The sequence below is a fragment of the Gymnodraco acuticeps genome, unplaced genomic scaffold (genome assembly GCF_902827175.1).
Source record: "Gymnodraco acuticeps unplaced genomic scaffold, fGymAcu1.1, whole genome shotgun sequence".
Lineage (NCBI taxonomy): Eukaryota > Metazoa > Chordata > Actinopteri > Perciformes > Bathydraconidae > Gymnodraco > Gymnodraco acuticeps.
Genome location: NW_022992041.1, coordinates 452440 through 462109, shown reverse-complemented (window position 1 = coordinate 462109; position 9670 = coordinate 452440). Strand labels below are relative to the sequence as shown.

The 9670-nt window shown below is 38.4% G+C and overlaps 1 protein-coding gene across 3 annotated transcripts in view; it reads left to right on the top strand.

The window, feature by feature from the left end:
- Window positions 1–341: 341 nt before the first annotated feature.
- khdrbs2 (KH domain containing, RNA binding, signal transduction associated 2) overlaps window positions 342–9670 on the top strand; it is a 76858-nt gene continuing 67529 nt past the window's right edge. Inside the window, exon 1 of one of the 3 annotated variants that reach the window (XR_004567625.1) lies at window positions 342–800. Coding sequence is in view for 2 of the 3 variants with exons in the window: in XM_034201871.1 (XP_034057762.1) it covers window positions 677–800 (124 nt within the window). In the remaining variant the exon portion in view is untranslated. The remainder of the gene's footprint in view (window positions 801–9670) is intronic. The other 2 variants (XM_034201871.1, XM_034201870.1) reach the window with 2 other exon arrangements.

Sequence of the window (9670 nt, the reverse complement as noted above, 5' to 3'; positions counted from 1 at the left end):
TTTCTTACTAGTAAGATTTTCATCCATAATTAAACTTATCATACACACTTTAATAGACTCCACTGATAGCTCTTACAGGGACTTACATCGTGACTGGCACCTTATAACAAATGTACCTTGACCTTAGGCAATAGTTTTTTAATAGGCAACATAACAAGCATACAAGTTAATATTCTTTCATTTTATAAGGGAAATATTGCAGGTATTATTGTCAGCCACTGCAACGTCAACTTTTTTTATTTGTATTTCTTAAATCCATTCCCTCCATGCACATTGCTCAATTGGTTTTCGCTCAGCGGGGACCGGCTTTGTTTTCCAGCAGCGCCTGTCCCGGAATATGGCCGATAATGATGCTGAGGGGCGGGGAGCAGCGCGGGCTGCAGACCCACTGAGTGTGAGAGTCTGGCGGGGTGCCGAGGTGAGGCAGCAGGCAGCGGTGGAGGAAATGGGCTCACACCTCTGAATCACAAGTCAAAGCTTCCTCCAGTCGCTCACACCTCTGAATTACATCTCAGCCTCCAGTCAGGCATCTCGGAGACCCGGGACGATTTATTTTTGGAGGGTTTTGTTTTTTCTTGTGGCGCTCTTTAGACTGGTAGATTGAAGCTACTGAAAAGCCGGAGCGGGAAGGTTTACAGTTGCATTCCGACGCTCAGCCCTCTGTCGCTTCACCTCCATGACCGAGGAAGAGGTCTGCTCAAATAAAACAATGCATCCGGAGAAGTGCTTACCTGAACTGGTAGCCGAGAAGAAGGGCTTGGACCCCACCTATGTTCATGCCGTGCGTCTGCTTGCAGAAGGTAAGTCAGGTATTTTAAGTCCTCTTCTTCAGAGGCATTCACCATGATCCCTGCAATTAAAAACCATCAGTGTTGGATTTTTGTGGGCTATAGTGACCCAATGTGAGTTTATTTTTAACCCACTGCCCTTGACTCTTAATGCTTGTTTCATGGCAGTGGGTTCACTGTGCTGTGTGTTGGATGCAGGCAGCTATTGTTTGGCTCCAGTGCAGAACTTTTCTGGGGGTTTCTCATCCAGGGAATAATGCAGTAAACAAAGAAAGTAAAGTGAGTGTAGTGAGTTCTCACCTCCTATTGTAACCCACTGCCCTCCAAGGTCAAGCTCTGGCAGACAACATCCACAACATATACTGATCCCCAAGATTTAAAATGGAAAATTACTAATTGGCTTTAATGTATAATTAACTGGGGAAACAATGCACTGTTTATTTTTAAGGTTGAACATGTTCATTTTTATGATTTTGCCAGCTGTTGCATATTCAGCATATCAGGATTGCAATATCTTTTTCAAAACATAATTACTCCGTTTTCAGTAAATTTAACACACTTTCTTGATTTAAAATCCATTACACTCATCAAATTACATGAGTCGGATATTTTGAGGAGATCTACCTGACACATAAGTGCTATTTGTAACAGGAGTCATAGATACAATATGAAAAATACAACTGCAACACCATTAATGTGAATGTGGCATGGTCTTTTTGTTCTCTTTTTATCACAAGTTATGACTGCAAACTGTCATCAAGGTCACAGGGGGGGACCTAATGCTATTGAGACAAATGTTCTCCAGTCTTTCTTCTGATTTAACGTTACAGTATATCTAACAGGTCATTATAATCAGCTCCAAACTGCAGCATTAAAATAAAGTGTCATTCACTTGCTAACAATGTGTCACTTTCAAACAAAGCTCATTATCACAAAGCAAACTCAAAAACACAGCTCAGCTCATTTGGTCTAAAATATATTTCTGCAGTTTTGATTCAGTGCTCTGAAGGTTTGAGTGCTTTTTTGGGTGATTTAATTTACTTTTATTCTGGTGTCATAGAGTCAAAGGCGTTCAGGCAACATGGGTTTAAAGGACTCTATTTAAATTAAAAACAGAGGCAAGAAAACCATCAGGAAAGAACTTGGCATCGTATGTCTCAGAAGATAGCAAATATCAGATATGAAATGACCGAACTAAAACACAATGCTTTCATATGTGGTATATTAACCCTCAACAACATTTCAGGTAAACACCTTTTACTTACTGCAATGTACATATTTACTGTAAAGTAATCTCAAACATATTACTTTATGTATTCATATATTCCTGTAACATGTGACCCATTGGTTTAAGTCAATTATTATTTGTTACTTTTTTGTCCGAGTGAAACACCACTTTTCTTGCTTGAACAGTTTCTGACAAGTTGGTTGAAAGCGGTAAAGTAAGTCTGTGTCAGATTAATGCGTTCTGATTGGACGGGGTGTTAGTGCTCTGGTGACTCCCGCCCCTTGAGCTTTGCAGCTGAAATGTGTTGATGAGACACCTGACAGGCCAGCTCTTGTTGTTAACTGTGATGCAGATGAGATCATTCTTCACACAACACACTTTGCCAAATGTTCTGAAGGCTGACTCACATAGAAGGATTCAAACAAAAATAGATTGTCATTATAATCCACTGCATTCCAATGTCAACCCAGAACAGTATGCATCAAACACAATTGTGGACAATCAGTTTAATAAACTGTCAGTTATTTTTATCATCTCTGAACATGTTCAGCATAATCATGTGTGAGCAACATCTGTTAATAGCTTTAAAAACTTTCCACAAAGTTTGTATTATTGTTGTCATTTATTCCTCATAGATAATGTAGAATCACATCAGAGGACAGTTACAAATGACAGATTTATACATTCACAGCTAGTAATCATTGAATAGCAAAGCATGTAATCCTCATCATACACAACTAACAGCACAGCATGGACTCACTATGGCCTCAGTCTAGCAGCTTCATTTCAAGTGAATAAGGGTTTAAATCATGTTGCCTCAAATCATTTGAGTGTCTTTGAGCACATTTAGTGCTGTTTGGGAACAATAGTGGTGGGTGGTAATAATTCCCATTTAGAGCAAAGTGTGAGCTGGATTGATGATGAAAAAGGAAGAGTTGTATTGAATTCCTTTGTTGTAATAGATTTAATACAACATGTATAAGAGTTTTTTGACAACATAAGTGCTCCTTTCAGACCTTATTATCATATTTCAGTGTAGCGTACACCTAATGAAAAACAACAGCGTAGTTGTTTGTTTTAAAGTGGGTTGGAGTGAGTGTCAAAGCTGGAACCCTTTAATGGATCCCACTGGTTTTCCTACATGCCACGTATCCCGGCCATGCCATGAAAACCAATGTGATTCCTAATAAGTTCAAAAGAAAAACAGACAGGGAAGCAGACATGCTGAATTGTTGAGAAAAACAAACTGCTGTGTTTATATTTGTAATGTAAAGGGGAACTTTCTCACATTTGTTTTCTCAATCACAGATCCAGTTAACAATGTCACTAAGCGTTCTGACAGGGTCTGTAATATTTAAATGCACTCACAAATGCTGCTAGGCACAGTGACAGGACAAACAAATCTGCATGAGATTTGAAAGATGTAGACTTCTCTGAATAAAAGATGAGATGAGATATGGAGGAGGACCAACACTGTGACTCATATTAAGTAAAGCATAAGAGAGCATGGACACGACAAGAGGTTTTGTTTTTGTAAAGCCGTGGTATCTATAAGAACGTTTAACCTAACTACTTGCTCAGAGGTCCTCCTTACCATAACTCTACTTTATGAGCAACAAACTTCAGGCTGCGGTCGGGGTTACTGCCGTTATACAAGCGTGTCGGAGAAGTACATTAGCCTTTAGGCCCTCTAGAGACAGTGTTTAGTTTGTCCGCTCATAGCAGACTGTGAGGAGGACCCACTCCCTATGTAGAAACTAGGATAACGAAAACACGATTCCTTGTTTCAGGTAATTGTATTCTAATGAATACATAGTTATGAGTATTATTCTTCCCCCCCCCCCCCCACCGCTCAAGGACCCTTTAAGACTTTTCACTTACGCAATGTCATGATTTTGACAGTTTAATATCCATTGAGTACAATATTTTCAGTTTAAAATGCCTTTGTCTTGAAACTGTCTGTTATCAAATCACCATTTTAATCCACATAATATATGAGTTTTCTAATTATCATGTCTTTGTCCTCCTTGCATTTAGCCAAAGGACGAAACATTCTTAGATAGTGAGGAAGTAACCAGCAGCAAATTACAGTATTTTTCCATTTCTGCTTGCACACATTGTCAATGTGAGAATATACTGTGCCAACTCCGGGCAGAGGAAAATGTTCAGTCACGGCTTTATTGAAAACAAGCTCACACCACATTTTGGGCAATGACCCTTTGACTTAAATTAAAATTAATCAGACAATGCATGAACCCATGCAATACACTGCAACTGTTTTAGCCTTTGGTTTCAGTCAGCTGATAATGAAGTTATAATTAGTTGTTGAGATGGTTAGATTCAATCAGTGACTGTTCAGTAAATAGAACTCTATACTCTGAATATGTCAGACTTTACATCCAGAAAGAGTTGCTGTTTTTGTATGGTGCAGTAAAAATACATATTGCAGGGGCACAGGCTTTCCTCACAAATACATGGCCTGATAAGTCGGGAACGTACAACTTTGTTATAATTGATTTGGACGATGCCTCACCACAGGATGCAGTTCTCTCTCTCTCTCTGAAAAACGATTTGCATTTAATCTATTTCTCTCTTATTTAAAAATGGCCGCTCCTTTCATCAGTCTATCCATTATGGACTGTTCAGTATCCAGCAGTGACCCAGCTCATAGCCAAAGAAAAACAGCAGCCCATGTGGTATGACCTATCAAAAGGACACAACAATTACATGTTAGGAAAGTGATACATTGCATTACATTTTTCAGCATTTAGCCGACACTCTATCAAGACTGAGTTACAACATTACATACAGAAATAGAAATGGGATTTTTAAAGTCAAAAAAGGAAAAACAAGGAAAATAACAATAAGAGTTTAGATCACACATTTAGGAAAGAAGCTAAACGACAGCAAGTCTTCGGTAATGTGTTTGATAAATCACTTTCAGTTCACTTGTAGGTGACTTATTTGAAGTGACTGCCAACTTTATTACAGGTTCACACAATATGCTTGTGTGGAGGCAAATGTATTTGTTGTTATAATGGATTTAAAGTCTGCTTACATTGGTCTTTTTCTTTGTTTAGGCATTATTTATAAACCACTATGCTGATGGAAGCCAATGTGCTGTTCAACATATCATTAACAGAGACCATCCAATCAGACAAGGAAGTCAAGTTTCATAGGGGACAGGATGCCTAAGCAAAAAAAAAAACAAGACAGCAAAAACTGATGATCAATCAATCAAATAATAAATAGGTCAATAACACTATTTGCTGCAACAGTACAACAACATTGACATTTACTATTAATTACATGGCAATTCAATTATACATCAACTTTAAAAAACGACCAAAATAAATATAATACAAAAAAACGGTTCAACAAGTCAGAGGAATAATTGCAGATCTCATTCTCTGTTGGACATTTGTCATCAACAGGACAAAAGTGAAGGCAGACGCCACTAATCATAATCATTTTCCAAGCTCCATGTCGTCTTTCTTTCTGAATGTGTATTGATATTTTCTTTCAAAAGATTCAACAGCACTAAATGGTCAGCCACATTAAATATATCCCCACATCTCCTCCTTATCAAAGCCAAGCCTCCACCCTCTATAGAAGGAATACATACAACTTGTGTTTGTTGAACAAAAACAGTATTAACTGTGGTAATGTTAAATGTCACATGCTTGAAAGTTGACAGTCAGACACACAGAGAACTCTGAGTTATATCCAGTGGTAGTGAAACATATGCACATATATGTATAACAGCCAGAATGCCTCACACATAACAGAAACATTCAATCACCCATGCACCCTCAGATATAATAAAGCATAACTGTACAATTACAGATGTATATTATATGTACATTTCAGTCACACATGTCATGTATAATACCATCACACTGTTTATATAATGGAATAAAAATAACATATACTACACATATATATAGACTACTAGAGAAACAGAACATATATATATATATATATTATATATATATATATATGACTTTAGGCCATGTTGTCTACAAAATCTTTCAATCCTGTCCGACTTGTTAAAATAAATATATGATATTTCATGATTAAAATGTGTGTAGGTTGCCTGCTTTTTAATATGTCATTAATTTGAAAAGTAATTCGTTTTTGACTTCGCTATCCATCGACCACTCAGCAGAGAATATGAAGATGGCATTATAATTACTTTGAAGATTTAATACTTTATCAGTGTGTCAACGGGCTCTATGCAATTTGCCTCAGTGCGGCTCAGTTAAAAACACATAGACAGCATGTGGCCAACCTATTTCCAACCCCATGCATTTACATTCACCAGTCCAGAGGGAATAAGGACAGAATTAATTGCACATCTCGTCCTCCATTCCCCCCCCCACAGGTCTACACTGCACTGCTAAGTGGAGCCCTACCTCTTTCCGTGTTGGATGTGAACAAGCAATTAGGTATTGGAAAAATAATTACATTGATTCATTTTTGCATTGTGAAGTCTAAGATATAGCACTCAGTAGGTGGAAGAAATCAAAGAATAATTTTGCGGTCTTCAGGCTAATGGCTGCACTCTAAAAAGCCTTTGCGTTTTGTAACTGCAGTTGTAAAGGAAAGAAGTAATAAAGCGAAGGAATTAATAATCACTCAATTTCAGTATTGACACATTTAGCAGGGTAAATATAAATAAAGTGACTCTCTAATCTTACAGTAATGATTTGTTTTCACAGATTTGTAAAGATTGATAGCAGCAACTAAACCTGATAGAAATAGGAAGTTCAAATATGTTTTTCTAGCATTTACTATGCAGTTTTCTTTAATGCTTGTCGAATCCTTTGCATGTTATTCAAGGTTTCAGCCAGGTTTGCAAAATAAAAGGCTAGCACAGTGGAAAACTGGGAAGGACGCACAGAGCACGTCAGATATCAGATTTGTCTTTGTTGGCCGTGATGAGCTTCATCTTCATGCTCTTGTTTTATCTCATCAAGTCGCTTTGTGGCACGTCAGCGCTACAATGTGGGAGTTAATCAAACGTTTTTTATATAGGGACCAGTGATGTGTTTGGCTGTATTATAGTGTGTGAGGTTTCTCTGAGTCCACATTTCTCTGTTGACCCATCAGAAGAAACAACACATAAACCCCCTAGCAGTGCAGTAAGAGACAATTTCCACACACCAACATTATCAGAAATGAAAGCATACGCAGTTTACAAACAGCTCCCATCTAGCAGCAGAAGAAAGTGCATGCTTTAGTTGCACGGACTGTATGGCAAACAACAAGTGAATCCAATAAAGCTACGATGTGAGGATAAACAGCCGACAGTAAACATATTATCTCCCAACAAATGGTGCCGCTCCCATTCCCCCTTCTTCAGATGTTATTGAACTTCTGCATACATCATGCTATTATTTACTGGCAGCAGTTCAAACACAGTAGCCCATTTATGTTTGTGGTATTGTCCGTTTAGCAAAATATACGAGAGCTTCTGGTGAATTCCAGTCTGTGCAAGTAGTGAGAGATAATATCAGTGCAACACAGTCCATCATCCTGCCATACCTCAATAGAAAAATAGGTTTTTGCTCGGCAAGAATGTCCTGTTTAGTACATAAACTCTCCGGTGGTGCAGCAGGTTTACTGAAAGGAACTAGTTTCTGAAATAAAGGAGCCCCATCTCTGTTAATAGTCGCTACAAAATCAAATTTGTCATCTTGCAATATACCAATTTATATAAATAGTTATCACCGCAATAAACCATATTTAATTTAGTCTTAGTTAACATTATTTAATTTCATATTCTGTTCTTGTACACATCCCATATTCTATTGATATTTATATAGACTTTTTGCACTACTTTTTATTTTGTATTTTATTATATATGTTGCATTGTTGGAGGAGCTCAGGTCAGAAGAATGTCCTTGCCATTGCTACACTGTAGCTTGTGCATATGACAATAAAACCTTTGAATATCCAAATCTCCGTTAGAAGCTTGTATTATAAAAACTAAGAATACAGTTCTGTGTATTGATATTTTACTGGTGTCCAGGATAAATGAACTTCAAACTGTTTCTCAGTCTGTGTTGCTTCATACAGACCAAAGCTGGTTTTAACCTTAAGCCATGGCAGGCTGACAATTTTTTTTTTCAGTTGCACAAATGTATCTAGTATAGCTGCCCAGTTAAACCACAGATTGTATTTTCATTCTCGGTCACTGAGCAGCTCCACTGAAGCAGTTTGGGCAGACCAACAGAGGGGATCCACAGCCCCAGAATAACCGTGAGTGTTTTACTCATTCAGTTCCCCCAATGAGATATTTTTCATTCTGTGCGAAACCAGTAACCTTCAAAGCACATTCTCGCTCCTCTGATCTTTTGACTCCCGTCATTCCCTGCAACATATTTGACAACGATGATACTCATGTGAATGTTTCCCCAGATATATATATATATATATATATATTAGGGCTGTCAGTCGATTAAAATATTTAATCGCATGATTGTCCATAGTTAATCGCGATTAATCTCAAATTAATCGCACATTTTTTATCTGTTTTAAATGTACCTTAGAGGAATATTTTTCAAGTTTTTAATACTCTTATCAACATATGAGTGGACAAATATGCTTTATGCTAATGTTTATTATCATTTGAACAATGACAAATATTCTCATGAAAATTAAACACAACAACTTCTGAACATTACAAATATTCGCCTCAATTCAACCTGGAACCTCTCATACAATAAAAATGGTGTGTGTGTGTGTGTGTGTGTGTGTGTGTGTGTGTGTGTGTGTGTGTGTGTGGTGTGTGTGTGTGTGTGTGTGTGTGTGTGTGTGTGTGTGTGTGTGTGTGTGTGTGTGTGTGTGTGTGTGTGTGTGTGTGTGTGTGTGTGTGTGTGTGTGTGTGTGTGTGTGTGAGAGATGGATCATTGGAGCTCGAACGGGAGCTGCCTGGACGCTGCAATCATGTTGCACTATCCGTGCTGAGTGTGCTGACTTCTCGTACAATGTCCCGCTGTCTGGCTGCCTGCATAAAGTCAAGTGCTCGGCGCAGTTGTCGGCGAAATGTCGCTCCTCTGTTTTCATTTAAGCAGCTCCTTATATCTAGCACCAGATGCTAACAACAACAATGCACGTAAGGTCTCTCTCTCGCTCGCTCGAGCCACACATACACACACCCTCCCGGTCCTCCAGATGGCCAGTCGGTGCCTGTCGGTGAGCGTGGAAGTGTGGTCTGCCACAAGCGGGCGGCAGGAGCGGGGCTGTCAGCATCAGCTTGTAGATGGTATTTTAAACTCGATGCGCTCTGAAACTACGGGGCGGCCGAGGAAAAAAAATACACATGCGTTAAAATAATTAGTGGCGTTAATTTTTTTTTGCGTTAACGCGTTATTAACGCGTTAACTTGACAGCCCTAAGCTAATTTTACTCTTTTTGTGGAGGGAAAGGATTTACCTCATTCTCTCCCTCTTTTTCTCTCACAAACATAATCTTCTTCAGAGTTCACTGGCAGGCTGCAGACCAGAATAAAGGTGTTTCCCATGTTGTGCTGTTCCAGAGTATAATCATGTTCATTGGCTAGAAATACACTATTACTGTATTCATAAGATATAAACACCATGTCCATTTGACAGTGAAACTCGCCATAATAGAAACATAGCCAAAAACA